Below are 23,932 nucleotides of genomic sequence, written 5' to 3'. Positions count from 1 at the left end.
CCGGGTAAAGTTCTGTTTTCGCGTGTGGTGTTGGATCTGATGCCCAGGGAGCCGGTGTAAATCTAGATTCGCGCCCACGGAGTGAAGTGGCATTTCTCTCCTCTCCCCGGTGTGAATGCTGAGGGTTACAGGACGCGTCCCCACCGCTGTCCCAGCTCCAGCAGCTCAAGTTCAAGAGCAGCGGGGCTGGGATGCCCAGGAGGGACAGGGACTGGCCTAGTTTGGTGAGGAAACTTCCTCCAGCCACGGCCCGGGCTGGATGGGGGGATCGTGACCGCGCCTGGCCGTGCGGGCGGGACCCCCGGGGGGAGCACCGCCGCTGCCGTCCCGCGGGGGGCTCGGGCCGCGGGGCTGCGGGGCAAGCGCTCTGCCTAGGGGAAGACTGCCGGGCGAACGGAGCGACGAGAAGAGCCCTCGCTCTTTTGGTTCCTTTCCAAGCATTTTTAACAGAGGAAGGATGTAATAACATGCCACGGGCAATAAATCATAGGCTAGCTACTCCCCCTGGCTCCCCTCCCCCAGCCTCGGCGGTCCCGGCCCCTCTATAGAGGGAGGGGAGGAGGGGACTCCGGCAGAGCGCCGCAGCTGCCGGGACGAGCAGTCCAGCGCCTGCCCCGCGCCCCGCCAGCCGCTCCAGCATGGACCTCCGAGCCCTGGCTCTGCTCGCCCTCGCCCTGGCCATCATCTCCCTCTCGGAGGGTAAGTGCGCTGCGCTGCCGGCGAGCCGCCCTCTCGCCCCGCTCCCGCCTGCGGGCCGCCCGCTCGCCCCGCTCCCGCCTGCGGGCGGGGGGGTCCGGCCGGCAGCTGCGGCCCCGAGGAAAGCCCCGCTGTGCCCCCTCGCTCCGCCGCTCGCCCGCTCCCGGCGCTGGCTCCCGCCGCGGCTCGGGGGTGCGCGCCTGGCGAGTCCCGCGCCGTGGCGGCTGCGAGCTGGGGGCAGGCAGGCTCGCCCTCCCGCCCTCGCTTGTTGCGAAGGAGGCTGGTCCAAGCCACCCCCCGTGCCACACGCACCCCAGATTGAAATCGGCTGCGGGAAGGTTTTCGACAGCGCTCGGTCTGCAGGGAGGTGGTTTGGTTGCAAAATACATACATCGATTTCCCCTTTAAAAAAAACAGCCCTAAAAGTTACAAGAAATGAGAAACAGGCGCTTGTTGGGTTCCTTTTCGGTCCTCTGTCGTGATCTATCTTCCCTCGATCAGAGCAGAGCTGAGCCAAAGCGGTCACTCAGCAGGAATGCGCCGCACCCCCGGCGAGGGGGCGAGGGGCGGTTTGGGGGGCGCAGCGAGGTGCGCTGGCGAGAGTTCTGGGGGACGCGGGCCGGCAGCCGGCGAGCGCTGCCTCGGCGGCGTTTGTCGCTAAGGCAGCGACACCGCTGCTGTCCGTCCCGCTCCGCAGCGCCGTCTCAGCCCGTCCGCCCCGCGCCGGGCCCCCGGGCCCGCCTGTCACCGCCGGAGCACGGCTCCGGGGACCGCAGCCACCTGCGCCTCTCGCCCCGAGGGCAGCCCTGGGCCACGGGCTCCGGGGCAGCGGGGACCGCTGCCCACGCGTGGCGTGGCGGGTGTCCTGCCCGCAGCCTCGGGGCATCCCCCGGGCGCTCCTCCTGCGGCTGGCTTCTGCCTGGCAGGGACCGGCCCCCTGTTATCCCCTCATCGAAACTCTGCTGGCCAAGTAACGAGCGCCCTTTCAGACCTCCGCTCCTGTCTTATCGTCCAGTTCTGGCGATCGAAACTTGGGTGTTCCCCATCCAGGGCGGCGGAGGATGCTCTCCGATGCCCTCTTTGTTTAGCCTGAGAGAGTTAATTGCCCTCTTATAATTTCGCCGACGCCTTTCCATAGCACAGTCCCAGCAGCAACTCCGTCCCGGTGAAGCAGGCACATTGCCCCGGAGAGACCCCAACAAGCAGCCCCGGCCGGGTGGTCTCTGTCCCCTGCGGGCTGGAAGGGCAGCGCGCAGGTAGCGAAGGCAAAGCCGGGGTCCGCAGCGGCCGGGCCAGCCCCGGCCTCTCGCCCCCCGGCCCGCGGAGCGCGGATCCCTGCGCACGGCTGAGCGCACCAGGGTGCCCTGGTACCCAGGCGGGGTCCCCTCGGCTCTGCGGGCGAGTCAGTCTGGAGCGAGCGGGGGGGGGAGCTTTGCCGGCCCACACGGGGGCTGCAGCCCCGACGGGAGGAGCGGGAGTTTGGGCACTGGGGACCACCAGAAGCTCAGGGCTGTCCCCCTCCTCGCCTCCCCTCGGGCAGCACTTGATGCAGGGCTGGGAGGCTGGCAGAGCTGCCTGGTTGCACCGCGCTTTGCTCCCTGAGCGGCAGCTCTCCTTAGCTGGCAGCAAACGGCACCAGCGGGTACCTTTATGGCACGGTAAGCGTGTCGGGACCTGGCTACCTGAGTAAGCAAAAGGCTTGAAAAGGTTGGAGAAAAACTCGAGTAAGGAGAGAGGACCCTGCCGGCTGGCGGTGATAGGAGTGAAGTTCTTTGCCTACTTCTTTGCATGTCATGTTGCATGCTCTCAACCCTGATCCAGATGAGAGTTTGCAGGGCTACCTTGTCCTGGAGGGCAGGCGGGCTCTGAATTCTCCTAGCCACCCTGGTAAAGCTGTGTCTGCCTATCACAGACTCACTGCCCAGTGGAATGGAGCTGTTCTTAAAAAGTTGCTGACTCTCTCCTGATACTGACAAATGCACCCGTGGATGAACAGGAGTAAATTGATGCTTCCATCAAATGTTTTGTCTGTTCATGCCCAGCCTGCTTGCCTGGGTAGAGCTTCCTTCTCCACTGAAGCGCCCAGAGCTTCCCAGCCCACACAGCAAGTTACTGATGGTAATTTTTAAGCAGAACGGGCAAGTCACTTGTTTCCTTACCATCCTGTTGCGGTATGGGTGAGGTAAGGCAGATCCCTATGGGGTGAAATAGGCATCTTCCAACATCGATAAGTGGCCACTCTGTGAGAGATTTTTGTGAGTGCTTTGTTTCTAGAGAGAATTTGCCAGCAAAAGTGGGTATTTAGAACCAGCAGAGCTCAGCTTTCAGTTAGGAAACAGTAAAAAAAAAAAACCAAACCAAAACACCCGAACCCAAGAACCTTTTGGACCATTCTAGTCAAGACCAAAAGGGTTGTTTTGGTTGTTTTTTTTTTCTTTTGTTGTTGTTTTGTTTGGTTTGGGTTTTTTTTGTCTAAGGAAATAAGGCTGAAGGAATGACATTAAGGTGTCTGAATACCGTCTGGCTCTTCTGTAAGCTTTGACTATATTCACCCATTTTTAACCAAATGTGTCAGACAGATGAAGTCTCAAAAGCTTCATGTACCATCATTTTCTTGAGAACTGGTGTTTTCATGTAAAGGCTGTACTAATCTGTCCTGCTAAGAGAATGGCTTCAGCTGTGCTTGGTATTTATCAGACACCAGAGAACCAACAGAGCATTGACTCCTGCAGTACCTATCCGTAGAATAATTCTTTTCACCAGCTCTACTGTGCATGAAACAATTACTGTGCATGAAAAAAAATTCAAATTTTGAGATTATGTTTGTCAGCCTCAGAGTAAGACAAGAAATGTCCCCTTCCCAAATTATGGCACTCAAGTCGCCCCTTCCCTTTCCCACTTTAGGATGATAGGGGTTCTTGTGTTGAGATATGCCACGTGCACTAGTTTTCCCTGGTTTTCAGCTTTGCTGAGGGCAGCATGAGCTACAACCAAGCCCTCAGAGCCAGAGTGCTGGAGGGGCAGCAGCAGGAGATATTGGTGTCCTGTTAGCAATGCTGAGAGCTAGTCCGGTTGGTGCCTGCGCTGCTGATCAGCAAGCAAGGGGCACAGAAACACCAAAGGGATTCTTGTGCTGGGAGAGCATATGTCATTCCATGTTGCATTGGGGTGACAGAAGAACGCTGGATGCTGGGGTTTCCCCTCTTCCTTGCTGTGCTGAATCCCCTTTCTTGGGCAGGAAACAACTCTGGGGCTCAGGGACATGTTAGCCATGGTTAAGCTTTCTCTGCTCCTGATTTCAAGTGGTATGGGATCAAGAATGTTCCTCTCCCCGTCTCAGAGAGGACAGGATTACATTCTCAAACCATAGATCTCACCACTCCATCTCTTGCATGTTGCTGAGGTTAAAGCTTGCTTAAATCTGGTTGGTACAGGCTTGCAGCAACACTTCCACTGCAGCTGTGCTCAGAGCATTGTTGCATGAGTCCATTCAATTTCAGTCTCCCTTTCCAATACAAACTCACTGATGTGTAGCTATCAGGCACAGATTTGCCGTGGGAAATCGTAGCGCCTTTCTCCCTTCCACATTATTAGCACTAGTTAGTCTAGTGCATGTTCGGGAGGCTCATCCTGCAGCCCTCCTTCCTCATCCCCCTGCAGATGGGAGCTTCTCCTCCCATTTATTAAGTCATAGATGATATCCCTGTTTGGGCTGCCACAAAACTGATAAAAAAAGCACTCCAATTTTGTTAACTTGTAGTCCAGATCCTAGTGTGGATTTGGAGAAACTCTTCTCCCACTGATGAATTAATTCCTGTTTGCTCATCTGCCTGTGGGACCTGATTCTGGCTCATCTCTTGGTAGACACATTTGGAAGGAAAAAAGGGGTTTCTGTCCTGAGGACAAGGTAATTTCACCGTGTTGTCTGTCGTTATATGTGCTAGAGGCAGGCACTGGTAAATGCGCAATATATGCAAATCAGATGCACTTGAAAAGCTGTCTCTTTTCTCGCCTTCCTAGACGGCAGTGTAGGGATTCCAAGCCTTTCCCTGCTCTTTAGCTCTCCATCTGCCTTTAAGGAAACTGGGTTTGGATGCTGCAAGTGCTGCTGTGTGGCTAAATAAACAGGGCGGCAGATTGCCATGTAGGATCTAAAGCCCTGTCAGATATAGATCTGACCATCTACACCATGAGCCAGACCTTATGGGTTAGGCATATGAATTCAATTCCTCCCAGAGGCTGAAAACTGCTCCACTGGGAAATTGTTTCAAATCTTAGGCAGCTCCTTCTAGACTTCCAGGCAAGGCTTCTGGGTTTCTATTTTAGTGTGCATGGAGCTTTGAAGCTTACACACAGGGTATCTTATTTATTTGCACTTGGTTGCCAGTAATTAAGGTCTCCCATGGCGAAATCAGGTAGCAGGACTGCATCAGAGGCTGTGGTGAGTGCCAGGCTGCTTTTCTTAGTTCCACATGCATAAACATGGCTGATTTTTAGCCTAGGGGGCTAAATTTAATTCTGTCCCTTGTGATGCCAACAAAAAAACTCATCCAGTCTGGTGGTCCCTGATTAGTATCTGGAGAGCTCGCTGCATGGTAACTGTCTCCTCGATTGCCATTACTTTGCCACAGGCTGGGAGTTCAAAAGACTCCAAATCTTCCCTGCAAAACCACTGTGATCTTGCATCTCGAGTCACACCTCCTTGTGCGAATATCTCAGCTGGGAGTAAATGTTGGCTGTAGTGGGGAAAGGTCAGCCACTGGGCCCTGGGAAAGCCTGGAAAACTCAGGGCTTTTCTGCAGCCAGTAAGTCCCCCGTGAAAAGCCTGCACCTGAGCCGAGCCGTTTTGATCTGAACACTTTGGAATTCATCGCTTTCTTCTGGCTACCTTCTAATTTGGCCTCGGGTCAGAATCATTTGACAAGAATAACACCGAGGACAAGTGCCCCCTTTTTTGGCCTTTATCTTGTCTAATTACCAGGAGCATCCCTGCACAATGGAGCGGCTCCTTGTTCTAATCTCTTCTTCTTTACTTATCTCCATTTTCTCTCTCTCTTCTTTTGTCTTACAAAATCCCACGCACCATTATTGAAAGGCTGGGTACCGGGGTAAAAGGATTGTGCTGTGAGCTGTGGGCAAATGCTTTCCCAAAGCTACAGCTTTTCTGTTGCTTTTTTTCACCTGCATATTTGGAGGGAGTTTCTGTCAGCCCCGGTCTGTGTATCTGTGCTGTGACGGGGAGCAAGAGGGAGTAATGTGTCCTTTCTCTCCCTGTGTCCCGCAGAGAAACCTGTCAGCCTGACTTACCGATGCCCCTGTCGATTCTACGAGAGCAACGTGGCAAGAGCCAACATTAAGCACCTCAAAATCCTCTCCACACCCAACTGCTCACTGCAGATCGTGTAAGTCTCTTACTCTTTTCAGCTGGGTGCTAATCAAAGGTGTCGAAAAGAGAAGTCACGGAGCTGGCTCCTGCTTTGGTGGCTGCGATTTGGTCTGTCTCGTGCTGTGATTTCCAGTTCTGTGTCAGGCACAGCCGGGTGCTGCTTTACTCCACACAAAGGAGCCCAGCTAGATGTTTCCCAGCTGTGTTCTACCTCTGTGATCCCCCTGTGACTATGTAATCCCATGTCCTGTTCCCCCCTGGGTATGTGAGCAGGAATGTCAGACAGACTGTCCATTGCCTTGGATGTGAAGCTTCACACCTTGGGAAGAAGACAGTGGTCTGGCTCTTCTAATGCTCCACTTTTCCGTAGGGAGGAGCTAAACAAGCAAAAGGAATTGCTGGATTTTGTGTAGCCTCCACAGGAGGTACAGGCCCTAAACATATGCTGACCTGATCTAGGGACACACGTACCAGGCAGTGACTGTCTCCAGTAGGTCACAGATCACAGCAGGACAGAAATGATGGGTTCCCAATGGAAAATAACTGCTTCATTTTTACTGAAAAGGAAACACTGGTTTTCAGGAAAAATGGCGTTGTAGATTTGTGTTTGTGTTTAGGAAGGTCATTTTGCCTCATTTGTTCATGGGTGATCCCCCTCCCTCCTCACCCAAAATCCAAAATTTTCGAAGAAAAAAAATAGCATTAATCTTTCCACTGCAAGAGAGCTCTACTACTATCAACTTCTGTCGACCTCTGTGAGGGTCTCAGTGGCTAGACTGTGTTTCTGTGCAGTGCTCCCATCACCAGTTCTGTCTTCAATTGATGCGGAGCTCTTCCAGTTGCAGCTCAAACATTGTGAAAATCCAATCTTTGTCATCCAAAACGGTTCTGCACCCAGAAAACTGACATGGTTTCATGAGATTTCTCAGGAATGAACAGAGAGATTGAAGAACATGGATCCATTCATGAACCAGTTTGGCTTTATATGCCTTTTTTCTTTTTTAAACTGGGTAGGTCATACACAATTTCTCATGTCTGCTTCTGCCTTAGGATTTGGTGGAGGACAGTGAGAAAACTGTAAGCCTCAGATGAGAAATTATTTTCTTTCACAGAAATGGTAAAACCAGCTGTGACTAACTGATTTCTACCTATAAACAATTTTGGAGGCAAGCATCCAAAATGCAATAGTGTATAGATTTGTTCTCTGGGACTGTCAATGGATGTCATAAGGGTCCCAGTGCTAAGGCTTTGTGAGGATTTGGAATTTTCTGGAGTAGTTTCAAGAAAAATGGCAGGCATTTCAGACAGGATAGAGTATACATTTATGTCTTAACTAATGTGGGATCATAGTCATTAGAGATAGATAAGAGCACAAAATGCAGAAACACAAGCAACTCATGTTCTTGCCCATTCCTGATACAAATATGTTTGTTTGCAATGTGATTTAGTGGCACACAGAACACATGAACTTATAGTTCACCATCTTTTTGTTACTTTAAAAAGTAAGGTATTTAAAAACTTATCTCCAAATACCCCTGAAACATCATGAGTTTGAACCAGGTCTTTCTTTATCGAAACAGAAGCTGAAATGGAATCAAAACTAACATATAAATTTCTCATCTTGATGGTTTTAGGCTTCATAAACTCTGAATTTAGTGAATATGCGTTATACAGTGAAGGTGTAAGTAATTTAAAAGCTACCATTTTCAGGTATAGAGAATCTCAGTTAAAGCATATAGTTTCAAAGAAAGTTATTTTTTGCACAAGTACATTCCCCCTCATGGCTGAGGGGAATTGTACCCAAACAAAAAGCCTAAAAGCAGGCTTTTGTCTTCCATTCTATTGGAAGTCAGGTTTCCAAATCCAAAATCTCTTCTGTCAATACCTACTTCTTGAAAACCCATCCTAAATTCCTTGCTTTTTAGTACAGGGAAATAGGCATTTTTAGCATGCAAATAATTGCATGCTAAAGTAGACACGTAAACCAGTTCACATTAGCACTCTATATAATTGCCTAGGTCTCCGCCACAACTGCACACGTAGCAGGCTCAGAAGTAAGTGTCTGAAAAAAATCAATGTCTTAATATTAGGTGTGGGAAATTGCATTGTGGCTGGAGGCTGGTTATGTGTGCTTTTGGTTCTGTACCCTGTGAGGCCAGCTCAAGAGTTCCCAGGCATTGCTAACATCAGCAAATCCATTCTTACCCTCTGTTGGTATCACTTCACTGGAAATACTCCAGCTTGGCACTACTGTAAGGGAAATATGAATTAGGTCCATTCATCTCTTCATTGGCGCAGGGCTTGCAAGGCTGGATCTTTGATGTGTTTATGTTACAACTGTGGTGTTGCATAACTTCAGACCAAGAAGCCTTCTTGACCTGTTATTTCTTACGCCATAGTTTTCTATTCTGCAGATTTCATTTTATAAAGTGGGGAACATTTTGGCTTCCATCCTGCAAAATACTTAAACGAGTACTGAACTTATTCCTATGGGCATTTCCATGAAATTGCTGTTCTTGGCACTTTTGCATGGCAGGCAGGCAGGGAATATTTGTGAGCAGCTGGGGCAGAGGCAGAGTGCTTCGGGGAACACAGGGAGACCACAGCCCTCTCAAGGGGCCCAGAGATCCCTGGAGGGTGAGACCTGCTGATGCGGGTGAAAAGCTATTTGTACTGCTTCTGTATGAAAGGTGCAGATAGCCCAAACGCCACGTTCAGAGGGAATTCAAATTAGCTAAACAGTCTGGTGTGGAAGGTGCAGCTTGGGCATCCAGGAGAAACCCCTCAGGAAGTTTCTGCTTTAGTTTCCAGTGCTGAGTGAATACAGGAGGGAAAACTTGCCTCTGGCACTATGGTACTTCCAGTTGCTTCCTGCCTGTAACCTTTTCGTTCAGTCTTGTATAAAACAAAATGCTAAGAAGTGACCAGACCTTCATAGCATCCAAGATGTATGGTTTGCTGTCTGTCCTCAAAACACATGAAACTTTCAGTTTTGTGTTGAATCTGAGAGCTGTTCTTAATAAATTCCTTGCAAAAATGACCTATATTTACCATGTTAGTATTGCCAAATGAAATTTAGCTGTTGTCAACACAGCTGTTGTCATAACAGCCCAGGTATGAACTGGAAAACTTAGATTCAAATTCTGTATTTGTCCACCCCCACATGCATCCCAGTACAGACCACAAGAATCAGCATTAGAGGAGACAGATGGTACCAGTGCTTTGAAACCAGAGATATTTATAATGGGTGCCTTGAGGTTGGTAGGGATAACCCATCCTCTTTATGGATTAACTGACAGCAGCACTGACACCCAAAGAAAATAGAGCATCTGGGGGTGGGTGGCGGGTGTGAGCATTGCACACCAGACTCACTCTGACTTTTCTCCTTTGGCAGTGCAAGGCTCAAGAGCAACAGCAAGCAAGTGTGCATTGATCCCAAGTTAAAGTGGATCCAGGAATATCTGGAGAAAGCTTTAAACAAGTAAGGCAAGAGACAAATGGACTTAACAGCTAACATCCTGAGTTATTAAAGGGTAGAACATTAAGGTCTGGCTTTTACCATGTGGACAAAGTACTCGTGGAATGAGATATTGTTTTGAAGAAGGGTTTGGAGTTGACCTAGTCTGTATTAAAACAACAGCTTCTAGTATATCCTAAATGTCAAACTAAGAGTTTTGCCAGGGTCTGAGGCAAAATCTATCCTAATGAATTTGTTCTGGGGTCCCCAGCTCATCCTCTTTTAAAAAAAGCTGTTCTCCCAAGGAAAATGCTTCCTTTATGCCCCGTCTTCCCCAAGCCAAACTACAGTTACTTCAGAATCTATATTGTTCCAGTTTCTTTGGAGCCCCTTCTCCATGTTACACTGGGGGTCTGTTTGCACAGGCAGCTGAGGCCTGAGGGGTCTTGGTGCTAAAAATTGTTTCTCTGCTGGCCAGTGTGGAGTGCTATTAATATTGGCCAAGGTGAGATGCACTGCCACAAATAAAGCTCTCCCAGAAGACCAGGGTAAAACAAGCCATACTTGGTAAATTCAAACTTTTAAAATGTATTTTTATTCCCCTTGAATGCGGGTGATCATGGCTACTCTGAGGTGGACCCAGACTATCTCAGTTCAATTTTGTGGAAGTGCAGCACAGAGAACATTTCTGTGCTGAGAGGGAAAGGCTCCAGCCTTTCTGGGATGGAAGGTAAGACAAATGAATGGTACAAAGCATTTCTTCGCTTGCCCAGAGCCCTGGGCTGCAATTGATCTAGCAGCAGCATTTTGGCCAGCAAGTCTACCTGTGCACTCAGTATCCCTTGCCACCACATTCCCACCCCTCAGTAACCACACTGCAACCCTGCTGAATCTTACTGCCCCCTGCATCTGTAGGACGAAGGCAGGGCTGGAATCCAGTCATTCACAAAAGCAATGCATTCTTGGAGCAATGTGGGGAAGGGTATGGCCCCAGGGCAGATGTGAGGCAGTACAGGTAGCTGAATGCCCCTCACTGTTTGCTTTGTAAATGCATCTGCCAAACAAGGGGTAGAGTTAAAAAAACAAAACAAAACAAAACAATGTTCTCATGTGTTTTTACAATAAGCAAGGGGGAAAATGTTACCAGAAGTAGAGAGAGTAACATGTGGCCCTTTGGGATCACACTGGGGCCAAGAGTGAGAAGGAGGAGGGAAGGAAGCCAGCTACCAAACTGACTGTGATTCCAGCCCTGACAGCTCTCCCCATCTCATCCAACGCTGCGTGCCTTCTTTGCTGCCAGCACTCAGCCCTTTTGTCCTTTGGGCAAATTCTCTGTAGAGGTAATCCAGGTTCATGCTGCCGGGGTGGCTTTGGATGTAGGCACAACTGAACCTAAGAGCAGGATGTGGCCCGTGCTGACCATCCTAGGGGCTTGAGCTACTTTTTTTTCTAACTTCGGGAAAATCCTCAAGCCCCTGCCTAAGTTTCTGTTTGCTGTCATCCCCAATGAAGCCCTTGGTGCTGTTCATAAGACCCAAAATTTAGGAGACACTTAAGAAACTTGTAGGGTTGGGCAAATGTGATTAATGTGCTCAGATCCTGCCTGCCTGACTTAGGGGAACAACTCAGCAGGAGCACGTTCTGCTCTCAATTCCACTAGTGTAGATCTGGGGCCAGCTCTGCAAAGCCAATGAGCCCATGCCTGATCTCCAGCCAGATTCTGGGTTTTGTTTACCTAATGCTAATCCAGAAGCAATTCTGCCGATTTGGTGGATTTCACCCTGGTTTACATTGAGTAACAAACAGAAGAGAATTTGGTCCCAGCTCTATGAAATAAGATGACAGAAAGCATATATCTCCATCACCTATTCCTGTAATCATGGCATTATTTTCATTTTCCAACTAGTAATGCTAGCACCAGTGGCATTTTTATGCTCCACAGACAGTCAGGGCTCTGTCTGTAGCATGTTCACAAGGCATGTTTTTGATATATTTTAGTGCACAGCTTTGACTTCTTCAATGAAATGTACTTCGGAATATATTTATAGCGCATCAAACAATTCATATATTTGAATTGGAGCCATATAAATGTTGGTAGTTTAAAACACCAATATCCCTCTAAACTACTAGCAGCTTGTAAAATAAATCTATATAGATCTATAAATGTTAATGTAGCTATCAATTTCAATCAGCCATATATTATATTTTTTCACTTGTACTGAAGTTGTATGAAATGTGACATTACCCTATATGCACTAGCAATAAAATGGCTAATTGTTTCATGTTATGAAAACCCAATTGTACATGGGAATTTATTTTTCTGGAATAAAATCAATACGTTTTGTAGAAAGGGCTCTTGTAATTGCTTAAGTAAAATCCAAACTGTCAAGACATCTTAATCTATACCAGTGCTTCAATTTGAGACTATCTTCTGTGTTATAACCTGCAGCTAAGGGCAGGGAAAAGTTTGTAGAATATAGGAGTCCAGTACAGTTGATTGTGAAACCAGAGACATTTTTTAGTAGGGAATTATTTTGCTCACTAATTCTGCTTAGCCTTTATTGTTGCTTTATATTCATCACATCTCCATGTAATACACACACTTATGAGACATCAGTAAAATACATTCAGGCTGTCAGGAATCCAAATTCCTTAACTGGCTTTAAAAATCATTGTGCAGCTGCTGTGGCCAACATCATTCAACATTCATTCATTTTATAGGCAAGGGGCAAATCTAACAAATCCTTTATCACTTCTAGGCAATCCCAGTCATCATTTACAGTACATTACTTCTAGGCAATCCCAGTCATCATTTACAGTACATTGACTGCCTTTCCCTTCTCCCTTCATGCAAGGATATGCAAAATCAGGCCCTTGCAGAGCTAACAGAGCCCAAATTAAACAGAGGCCACCTTGTCTGCTGTCAAGTTAATATAGTCCCACCTCAGAACTTCCCTCAGTCTGAGATACTGGAATCCATTTAGTGGCTACTACTGGCATGGACCAGATTGCTGATGGATCTGGAGAAGATAACAAAGTCAAAGGAAAAGCCTTTCCATTGAACCCACTGGGAGGAAAGAAAGGAAATTCCCAGCTTCTAGAGGCTGCCTGTGATGGGAGCCAAGCCCTGCTGTTGCCTTCCTACGTAGCGTTTGTAAACCCCAGTGTGGCCGCTCTCCCTAATTTCTGACCTCGTTTGTAAAGTAAGGGCTGAAGTAGCAGACGCCAAGAACAACTACCTCCTGGTACTCCACCAAGCGTGAGCTGGGTAAATGCCCCACATAGGTGGGGGCAATGTAGGCAACTATCTTTGCAGCCTTGTTTTAAGGCACCGAATGCCCACAAATCCCATAGAGTAGCCACCAGTTCTTGTTGATGTCAGTGGGAATGCTGGGTGGGAAGCCAGAAATCCAGCCCCCCTCTACTTTCATTTTACATCATGGGGTTACTGTGTGAATGGTGAGGCACCTGGCTGAAAAGTTCTGGCAGGCATTTGGGGAGGCTTCAGTGTTGGGAAAAGAGTTGTTCTGGCCTCAGAATTCGCAAACGTCCTGTCACCAGGGCACTTCCATTTGCCTAGTGTTCCTCTGAGGCAGAGGGTGTATGAAAGGGGTGTCATCATCATTTGCACCCTGCCAGCAAGTTATGAAGGGACCATAGGATAAATGTGAATAAGGCCTTTGTATACGGATAATTTATGGCAGTCTTTTTGTATTTTTCTTTTAATTTAGACCACGTCATCGCACTCATAAAAAAAAGCAACAGAAGAAACGGGGCCCACTCTGCCCTTCCCGTGCAACACCACTAAAGTCTCGTGGGAGGAAGAATGGTAGGAGGCATTAGTTTCTGAGCTGGGATACCTCAGGTTCAAGTCCCTGCTCTTACACTGACCTTCCTATGTGACCTTGGACAAATATATTAGCTTATCCAGACCTCCATTTTTCTCCACGTTTGTGGAGGGTAACAGCCGCACCTTCCCCACAAGGGAGTGTTATATAGGTAAAACTCTTAGAACAGGGGGATAGTTAGGCACACCAGGGGTGGGGAAAATTTCCCATTTTACAGATGGGAAAATGGACACCCAAATAGGCCAAAATAACCCTGAATCAAAGCCAAAGTAGAAAAAACAGGGTAAAGGTTTGGTAGCCCTATTTATTTCAGCTAGCCATATTCCTCCAATACTAAACTGACAGAGTTAAACTATAAATAACAGCTGTGAGTTTGTCATGGGTGCTTTTTAATGACAAATGCTGCACTGGGTGGTGACAACATGATTTGGTGCATTGGTGACTGGTTGACACCTCTCCTATGGGAGATGCTAGGCAAGTCCCAGAGCAGGGGTCCTCAAACTTTTTAACCGGGGGGCCGGCGCGCAGATGAAGTGGCAGGCAGCCATCTGCGGCTGCTTGGTTCCCCCCCCCCCCCCCCAGCCCCCGGTGGGGGGAGGGGGGGGGGGCGGGGGGTTCTGTAAATACCGGGGGCTGGATTGAGGACCCTGGGGGGCCGTATCCAGCCTGCAGGCCGTAGATGAGGACCCCTGACCCAGAGCATGGTGTTACATATACCAATACTCTGACTGTCCCAGTTGCCTTTTTTTCACACCAGGGTGCTGTGTCCTGCTTTTCTGCACCAAAAGAAGTGGGGTTACTGGTATGGGATATTGGAGAAGATATCTTCAAAGAGGAAATTTTTACTCATGCCATGGTTATCCTCGTCATCCTCTTTATGCTTGGATGAGTTTTCTGAGGCTACCTTGACTGAAAGCAGCCACAACTGTCTCTGGCTGTGGTCACACAGTCTCAGTTGTCCAGCAGGCACTGAAAGGGATGTTTGTTCTGATCCTGTAGGCTAGACAGTACATACTGGGTCATCAGGGCTTTTGAATACCTGGTGTTTACCCTCTGACACTTGTAACTCAGCCTTAGTGACCTCATCTAGACTGCAAAAGGCCAACTAGCCTGGAGCAGGAGTAGGGGTTGCTTCAGACAAAACCTGGAGGCCACCAGCACAGGCTGGCTCCTTGTTCTGTGTGAACCCTGCACACAATACACTTGCACTTTGCTGTGGTGCCTAACCCACTGCTCCCCCAGGTACCATGCTCACACTGAACATGGGAGACTCCATTTGTCTGGCTCCTGCCCTGAGCTCCTTACCTCTGCACTGAACACCTCACACATTTGCTGCGCAGCGTGTGGCTGCTCCCCCTCCCTGTCACCCCACCTTCAGTGGGCAGCTGGTCACCATGAGCTGTGACATGCTACCCAGCTGCTCACAGCAGGTGAGGTCCCAGAGCAGGGAGGCCATGGGGATGGCTCTCGGCTGGGTGGCACACGCAGGGGTGTCTGCTTCTCCAACCAGCCCATGGTGGGAGCTGAGCACCAACAAAAGCAGAGCATGGGCTGTCCTCTGTGTGCCTCCATCCTCACAGAGACCTGGCACCCTGTGGAGCTGCAGTTCATGATCTCCAGCAGAGCTGTGGGGTAGGAGCAGGTAAATGAGGCATTCCCAGTGCCACTTGCTCCACTACCGGGGCTTCTCAGAAATTATTAATCCCTCCTTTCCCTGCTGTTTATTTTTTGCCAAGTCTCTTTGCCCACCGACAATTCTCTGCTCTGGCTTTCAAGTCCAGAAAAAGCTTCCTAGCCAGCCTTCTTCCTGTGTTAGCTCTGAACACCTTACTAACTGTGATGAGCACAACCTGCCCAAAATAACTCCATTGCTGGGTTTGCCCTGCTGGGTCACAGTAGCTCCTTGTGGAGAACTTCCCCCAAAACATTTGGCAAATACTTGTTGGAGGGGCTGCAAAAGAAATGCCTTTGGGTTAGTCCAGACACAGATTTGCTGTTTGCCTAGGCCTGATATCAAAGCTTTTGCAACTGAAATAAACCTTAATAGTGTTTCACTCTGTTCTTCATCAACAGGAGGTTCAAGATGTAAGAGGCAAGCGTTGTAAGCCGTCTACAGGATTTCTTACTGTAGGACCCAGAGAGCAGATAACCAGTATTAGGGAATGAATACATGTCACTGTTATCATACAGCACAAAAGCAACGCTTCATGCATTTCCAAACGTTTTTTTTTGTTTGGTTGGGTTTGTGTGTGGGGTTTTTTGGGGGTTTTTTTGGTTTGGGTTTTGTTTGGTTTTTTTTTTTGCACAAATTGGCTTGCTTTCACAGTGCTATTTTTATATAGTAAGATGTAACTATTTGAGAAAAATATGTTTTTATACAGGTTGGTTTATTACCTAGCACTGAGGGCAGATATAAATTTAAACTAACCCTGTGTTATTATATAATATTTTATTTCCTTTGCTATGTAGAGGTTCTGCTTTATTTAACTTTCTTTTGGTTCATGCAAGTCTCCTGGAGTCTTAAACCTAGAAGGACATGAACTGTACAGTGCAATGATGTTGTGTAAATAGTGGAGGAACTCCTGGCCTCCAGAAGTCATCAAGGCCAAGAACATAGGAAGGCTAAAAGGCATCAGACATTGATGAAAGTGGTCAGCATTACCATGGGTGGCATTTATAGGTATTTTGGGTGAGGGATTAAACTCAGGGCTACAGGGCTAAAGCCCTTCTCTGAAGATCAGAGGCCTTGGTGACAGCTATGAACAGCTGGGTTGTTGCATGTCTGTTATTGCAAGGTGCCAGTACGTGGTTTGCAGTGTGGCCCATTATTCAGTAGTGGTTGTGTGTGTTAGGAGCCACAACACTGATCTGATGTCACCTGGCATTTCCTATGTTCCTGTGTTTCTGATGACAAATTTTAGCACAAAAAAGAATGGATTATTAAATGTCTAACCACACAATTGTGTTGCAAGTTGCTGGAGGGATCAGATACGCTGCCAGGTACCAGGTATCTCTTCCCACCCTTCCACAGGAGGTGATGTCAGCTTGCCTGGCTAGCTTTGCACTGAATTGGGCAGAGATGCATTCATGTGACACTTCACCAACGATACTGTAGCCTTGGCTACTGAACAGTCATATGTACCTGAAGGATGTAACATCTCTGATTGCTCCAGAGATATCTAAGAAGAAGATGTCTGGCCCTATCTTTGGAGAAAAGGGATGTCTGGGGCAAGAGAGGGTCTGCCCAGTTTGTGGAAGGAGTGGTGTTTCTCGAGTGTGGACATGAAGGCCAACACTCACTGTTCACCAGTGGTGGCAGCCCTGTTTGCTGCTGAGCAGGATAGCCTCTGGAATTTCCTTTGCAAAGTACACGTGGGGACAGGTACCACTTCTTGCGCCAATCCCCTCTCTCAGCCAGAGATTTCTTTCTCCTAATTCCTACCTGTACACACAACACCTTTGCTGTGTGGTGTATGGAGGGACACCTGCAGTACTGCAATAACTGTGTTATGCTGCACATTGGGATCTGGGGGGGAAGCACATCTGTGCAGCACAATGCTTGTGTCTGTATGTAGCTCTGTGTGTATTGTAAACAAACAAATGTTGTAAGATTGTATCTTTTTTGAGCGGGTTGCTTCAAAAGGAATCTTGCCTCTTCTCTGCAGCCTGTGTCAGGAACACTGAGAGGGGTGTTTCACTAAGTGCTCCTTTTTGTGGCAGGCATCTTTACTGCCAAAGAGGCACTTTGGCTAGCCAGGGACTACCTTATTTCCATGTGGATTCAGGTAAAAATCTTATATTTTCCTCTCTGCAAAACAGTGCTATTACAGAGAGGGTTTCAGCTGGGACCACATCACCTCATTTGCTTTGAAGTAGAAACTGACTGCTGCGCCTAAAATGTGTGTGTGATTTTGACATTCCTTCTGTTGTTATTATTACCAGCCTGGTGCTTTAAGCTTATTGTCTCTCTGTTTTGAAAGGTCTGGTACCACTGTACTTGATGAAAACTTGAGTGTTGATTTGGTGTGAGCAGGATCAGATCCTCTGTTGTAAGGGTAAAGACAGGAAGAACTTTTGTGAGAAAACTAGTTTATTGTATTTTTCCTGGACTGTACTTTATGCCTTAGGGTCTATCTGCTGTCCCCACACTTGCATCTGTAATTGCCAGTGGTTTGCCAGAGGCAGACGTGTGAGTGTCAAAGCCAAGAATGACTTTGAGGAGGGTATGGAAGAATCTTGGTTCCGAGACATTCAAAGCTTGTCATTCTCACTGTCATTCTCAGGCAGGAATGTGCATTCTTCACACATTCCTCCCATCAAAGGACAGCAAGTCTGATTGATTCCCATTGGAGTAAACAGGGAGTTAAATAATGCTGTGATTTTGTTTCAACAGCCTACCTTGCTAATGATGACAAGTGCCATGAAGATTTTGTTCCTAGGGGAAACATTGGCTTTCCAGTGAAAAGATGGGGTGGGTAGATATGACTGTACAGCCTTGCCAGTGCTCTGCTGCAGTCCTCGTTAACAGGGAGTGCATTTGGGGTCAGCACTGGCAGGGAAAGGTCTCTGGGCACGTGCCAACCCTACATCACAGCCTGGGCAAACAGACTTTGACAGAAGCATTGAGACGGGCAGTGCTGCAGCACTCCAGCCAAAACCCTGGGGTCCCAGCTCTGGACAGTACAGCCAGGTGGTGGAGGTACCGCAGAAAATGGGGTCACCTGCCAACCTTCTCTCCTGAGGGCAAGCTAGTGAGTGTTGCAGCGGTAGACTGTGCTAAAGGAAGGGCATTTGCTCCTGGGAGAAATGCATGAGTAGCAGCAGGAAGGAAAGGGACTCCCTGCAAGGCTAGGGAACATTTACAGCCAGGTGGTAGTTGTCAGGGTGACTTGTGGGCCATCTGCCTCTGGCATTTCTTGAGACTCACATTGTGACCTGGGCCCTGAGACCACTACACTGGTTGCTACTCATGCAGCTGAGACCACTCAGGGCATGGGGCTGCTGCTGAGGGCCAGCACTATGTCCCTCCCTCACCTGGGCAAGGTTGAGCATAGCGTGAACACAGGGGTGGCACAGACCTTGTCAAAGACTGAAGTGGGAACCTGATAAAAGCTTTCTCTTGCTTTAGACCAAAATTCAATCCGGAGTGGGAAGCTTTGCTCTTTGCCTGACATGATTTGCACGATGCATTGGGAAGAGCAGCCGTGCCCTTTTTGCTGGAGAAATCAATCACTCGCTGCCCCAGGCTCCGTGTGCTGCCCTGTGCATTGCAGGCTGCTCCTCCTGGGCACGCTGCACTCTGAGCAGGCTGAGAAGCAGCACTAGCAGAAACCTGCCCGGGGAGAGCACTTGATTTTCCTTTCTGCATTTAATTGTTGACCAAAGACTGAGTCAGGGAAAGGAAGCGTGAGCAAATGGGAGTGACATAGGGACCATACATAAGAGGAGGAGGCAAAAAGAGATAACACTGAACTGTGCCGAAAAAGCAGCTTCCATAAATGTGAAATCATCATGTGTGGTATTTTCAAAGTGCAGCTGTCGAACCCTAAGATTGCATTATTTTTTTTTAAAGAGTAGATGGTATTTATTGCTGTGCCAATTTTTTATTTATACTAGCTTTATACTTGTTCATATAAATAACTTATCTGAATTCTGCCTGAGGAAGGATGAAGAGTGTTTTTCTGATGTGTTTTTAACTAAGGTGTTTGAGCAAAGGTGACTGTTCATTTTGCAATGAAGGCTATGTTCAAAGTTAAATATACACGTTTCATTGAAAATGCAGTTCTTCTAGAAGTTTTTGTTGCTATTTTCCCTCTGTTGGCATCTAGAGGGTCCTTCTCTCTGGTAACTTGTTTTGAGCAATGTGATTTACAGCAACCAGAGCATTCTGAGAACTCATCACCTAAAATATGAACTCTTTTCTTTACCAACATCCCACCAAGACGAGCCTTGTCTGCAAACATGAAACTCTGATGGCCACAGAGAAGAAAACATGTATCATGATGAAAGGGCTGCATGAACCTCCCATCTTCCACTCCTTAAGAGCTCAGCATTGTCAGAATGTGGTTAATACTGTACTTCATATTTTTATTAGAAAAAAGAAATATCTTCCCAAATAATGTGAAAAAGGGTTTGTATTTGTGTACCTGTAAGGCAGCTTTTGTGGAGGAGTTATATTATGCTTTTGAAATTACTCCTTTCATAGAATATTTTGAAAATAAACACTTTTATATTGTTGCAATTTCTCCCATAAATGTGTATGCACTTAAAAATTTCAAAATAAAAATGTCTATCTAAATGAAATTATTACTTGCTTTTAATTTTTTCCCCCTCACATACAAACAGCTAAAAGCTTCACATCACAAAAAACATTCAGATGTAGTTTTAAGTGTCCAGTTTCAAGGATGCTTCTACATAGCAGCCCTATGGGCTCAGACTCTGCAGGGAGCCTGAAGCCAAGTGCCCATGGGGTTTGGCAAGGAGTGAGTGGCAACCTAGGAGATTGAAATGTGCCATCTTCAGAAGGAAAGGCTTAACTATTTGCTCCCTAAACAGAAGGCCAAACTTTTTCTTATTATTTTTACTTTTGTTTTTCCCCCAGCTTGTCTCCTGCAACACTTTGACTTTGTGGAACTGAAAAGTGTGAGCTGTTTTCACTCCAGCAGTAGGGATGCCATCATGATCTGTGCTGGGGAAGGGGTGAAGGTTTCTCTGAAGAGCCTCAGGGGTGTCACTGGGTGCATTTGACAAAAGATCAGATGTGAACAGCACCCTCCTTGGGGTTGGTTTTCCTGGAGCACAGCAGGGTCAGCCTTCTGTTTGGAGGTGGGGCATGGTTTTAGAGGCTTATAGGACTGGTGTGAGATCCTGGAGATATAATCCTAACTTGGATGATGTTGTAGGGAATTTGCTGTGAGTCTCGAAACCATGAGTTGAAAATTGGGTTTTGGCAGTGCCTTCCCCCTTCTCTGAGTCCCCATGGCAGGGGCAAAGTGTTTCTCCTGGTCACCCGGCTCCCTCCACAGCTGCCTGGCTCCAACATGCCAGTCATCCTTCCTCCATTCATCCACTGCAACAACACAGGTGAATCCCAGCACCATGTATAGCGCTGGCTGGAGCAAAGGTTAGGGATGATTTAATATCTCATAACAGTGAAACAGGGCTTAAGCCTTACCGATCTTATTCAATAAATATTTCTTGGACAAATTGACACAAGGTAAAAGACATGTAAAAAACAGGAAAAGGAAACTCAGATGACTGACGATCCCTTTGCAAATCCAGCAATGATTTAGTAAGAGATTATGAAAAACTGAGCAGGTAGTTGTGAGTGCAGATGGTCAGTGAGAAATTCCCAGGCCACTGGGAAATGCATTGGGAGTAATTAGCTACAAAATTACACATTAATATTAAGGAAAGGTCCCATGTTCTGTGGAGCACTTTGCTGTGCCTTTCATCAGGTCTTTTCTCTAGAATGTAAATGTTTTAGTTCTTACTTCCTCAGCAAAGCATCATGGCAATGCATCTGCAACTGCCTAGGAATCAGAGGTGAACCCACCTTATTAGCACATCTGGCTCTTTTCATAGGCAGCTTTCCAATATTAGCAAGCTGAAGGAAATCAGCTGCATTCATGGCCTCCTCAGCCATCCTGACACTGATTATGGGCTGGATTTATTAGGCCCTGGGCATGGTATAGGTCAGAAGACAGCATGAGAAATGCCCCTGCTTCTCGGGACCAGCTGGTGATGTTACCACTGAGGATGTTAACCAGAAGCTGCTGTGATGCTACGCGATGAGGGTCAGTCCTAGCTTCTGGTGAGCATTTCCTTGTTTTATAAAACTACTTGCTCTCAAGTCATCCGGAGAGTTCCTCAGACAAAACAAATGTGTTGCTTTGAGACTAGCAAAGGCAAATGAAAAAAAGCCCGAAAACAAAAAAATCCCAAGGTCTAGAAGCTGAAGCCAGAGAAATTAAAACTGAAAACAGATTTCTAAGTGTGGAACTGATTAGCCTTTGGAACACATTCCCCAAGAGAGGGGGAGGAAAGCCCTGATCCTCCCTCTATTCAGAGCAGGGCTGAACGCCGTTGTGGTATTAGCCACATACAGCTCGCTGGGCTCTCGGGGGATGTTCTCTTGCTTCTGTTACCAATAGGGTCAGATGGGATGAGCTAACGATCACTCTGGCCTCAGAAATCCATATGCAGAAAGCCCTGGTTCCAAGGGAGCATTCCTCAGCCTTTCTGTGATTAGTAACACTAGTACATCATCAGCCATCCCAGCTTCTCTTGGACAAAGGCTGAGGATGGCTCCTGCTGTTACACTGGAGACAGATTTGGGGTAAAAGGCCTCTATTTCTGGTCATGACGTTTGTCCTCCAGCTGGAGGGGCAGAGGCATGGCAGTAGGAGAAGGCTGTAGCCCCATCCCTAGTCCATGCACCCCCCTGCTCCTCCCCGGCTCCCCTGGTCTGCTCACAGGACTGCTCATACTGGTGATCTTTTCTTGTAGGAACTCCCTGAATTTCTTCCTTTGTCCCTTCTTGTGCCTGATGCTTATTTGTCCTTCATTCTCTCCTCTGGCTCTTTGAGGACCTCCTCTTGCCTCTCAACCCCTGTCACCACAGCTCAGGTGACGAGTCTTGGTGATTTAAAGCCATCTGGCAGTCTCTGCCAGTCATCAGCACCTTCCTGCTCCTTCATCCTTGTCAGTGTGCTCTGGCCAGGGCCAGTCACCCATTTCCAGTCTCTGAAAGAGGTGGTAGGACATTTCCCTTCTGTCCTTTGCAGCCACTGTACCAGAGCAGGATCCAGGGTTCTTTTGGAGAGGAGGTGTCTGACCGTTGCTGCGGAGGTGTTTGGCTTCTGCTTTTGGGGTCATTCCCATCCGTGAAGACTGATCTGTCTTCCCCTGCCTGCCACAGTACCACCCTTTGGCACACCAGTGTGTCCTCAGCTCATGTGCCTTCCAGCACCTCACTCTACAGCCAGCCGCTCCTCATGGTAGCTGTCGAGGAAAACCAGTGACCTGTTACTTCCCACCGCCAGCAAACAGAGAGCTGACCCCTGGTGCACCAGCTTTGTGAGCCCCAGAACCAAGAGGGTGCTTCAGGCTTTCCACAAACCCAACCCACACCACTATGGCTTGAACGGAGGGCGAAGTCTAGCACAGCCTGTTGAGAGATGGAAGAACACGATGTAAGAACAGAAGGACAGAGGTTTAAAATCCTGCTGTAGTTGACTGAAACGTCCAAAATGCATGTGATTCTTCCACCCCGAAGATCTGCAATCACTTCCAGCTGCCTAGTGTGCTGTGTGATTTATTGCAGTGCCTGAAAGAAGATTTTGGCTGTGGTGAAACATGTTTGTACGTTGCCTATAAAAACAGCAAATCTGAAGAAAGGAATCTCTGGATACGGTCCAGAGCGTGTAACAAAACTCAGATTGCAAAGTCCTTCCATACACAGTACCACAGCGACACATAAAACCAATATAAGTTTAATATCGAGCACACTCTACCTGTTTGCTTCTGAGCACCGAGAGACACTTAAAATATTTCAGACTCACTGTACAATTCTTATGCAAAGGCAAGACTACTTCCATGAGCAAATGCCAAGCCCCATTGCATAGCCTGGCCCATGTTTTCTAAATTAGAGCCTTCCCACAGGGCAGAGCACTAGTAAAATAGTTCTGCACAAAATATTTGGAAAAGAAGGAGGAAAAAGAGAGGAAATACTTCTTTCTTTCAAAGTATATATACAATGAATGCAAACAGGAATCAAACCCTGTGTGCCAGACCTACAGCCACAAAAACAGCTGGATGACTACCATCATGCTAAGTGTCCACATTCAAAATTAAGGTACTCATAGTAACTTGCAGTGCCTTCCTCAGCCTGGTTGTTCCAGTGTTTCTCTTACCTGCATTATTGCCTGCTAAGTAATCTACCCCAGCCCTGTTACTGAGGGATTGGTACCCCTCCCTTGCCCCTTGGGATTTCCAGAGCAGACATGTAGTTTTGACAAGAAAGAGGGGAGATGCCAGGGGCATTTCCAGAATGTATCTATCATACAAGCCTGCACTCCCCTACTCTTGCATGCCATCTCCCAGTCTGATTTTCTCTCTGTCCATCGTTATTACAACTGGGACAAGGCCCCACTGTGCAGCAGTTGTACAAACACAGAATTATAAAGACAGTCCCTACCTGATAGATTTCGTGGTTGAAGATCTGCTTTGCTGGGCTCTTAATCAAACGTATATGTTGCAAGGAATGCAAGTCTCTTATCTCTTCATTTGGTGTTGGAGAAGCATCACACCAGACGTGGGATGGCTTGTCAAGCAATTAAGGAAGTACAGATGATCTAATTTCACATTCACCTCTTTCACCACACACAAGATTTGGTTAACAGAAAGTACTTCAGTTCCTTGGAGAGGTGGAGTAATGTAAAAAGATAATGGAGAAGTGACAAGGAGAACCAAGCCTTCCCGGTCATTCAGTTACAAGAGAGAAAGCCCAGAGAGGGGTGCTCTGTGGGCAGGAGACGAGTAGGT

General features: G+C 47.7%; 1 protein-coding gene across 2 annotated transcripts; it reads left to right on the top strand.

Moving 5' to 3' along the window:
• Positions 1 to 540: 540 nt before the first annotated feature.
• Positions 541 to 19,690, top strand: CXCL12 (C-X-C motif chemokine ligand 12). Of its 2 annotated transcripts, XM_055803407.1 has the most exons (5): positions 541 to 699; positions 5,981 to 6,098; positions 9,477 to 9,563; positions 13,271 to 13,368; positions 15,461 to 19,690. In XM_055803407.1, exons 1-5 carry the CDS (start codon positions 639 to 641, stop codon positions 15,490 to 15,492), a joined length of 396 nt encoding a protein of 131 aa, XP_055659382.1. In that variant the 5' UTR covers positions 541 to 638; the 3' UTR covers positions 15,493 to 19,690. The 2 variants fall into 2 exon arrangements, with proteins under 2 accessions (XP_055659382.1, XP_055659393.1); XM_055803418.1 differs by lacking the exon at positions 13,271 to 13,368 and having other exon boundaries at positions 553 to 699.
• The last annotated feature ends 4,242 nt before the right edge of the window (positions 19,691 to 23,932 follow it).

The sequence above is a fragment of the Falco peregrinus genome, chromosome 1, assembly GCF_023634155.1.
Source record: "Falco peregrinus isolate bFalPer1 chromosome 1, bFalPer1.pri, whole genome shotgun sequence".
In the NCBI taxonomy this organism is placed as follows: domain Eukaryota; kingdom Metazoa; phylum Chordata; class Aves; order Falconiformes; family Falconidae; genus Falco; species Falco peregrinus.
The sequence above is the reverse complement of the archived record's forward strand: the minus strand, read 5'-3'. Positions and strand labels throughout refer to the sequence as shown.

What these genes read in the sequence shown, in the direction of transcription:
- CXCL12 (XM_055803407.1), top strand. Translation starts at nt 639, where the DNA reads ATGGACCTCCGAGCCCTGGCTCTGCTCGCCCTCGCCCTGGCCATCATC. An exon ending in CTGGAGAAAGCTTTAAACAA is followed by an intron (nt 9,564 to 13,270) that starts GTAAGGCAAGAG and finishes CTTTTAATTTAG; the next exon opens with ACCACGTCATCGCACTCATA. An exon ending in GTCTCGTGGGAGGAAGAATG is followed by an intron (nt 13,369 to 15,460) that starts GTAGGAGGCATT and finishes CTTCATCAACAG; the next exon opens with GAGGTTCAAGATGTAAGAGG.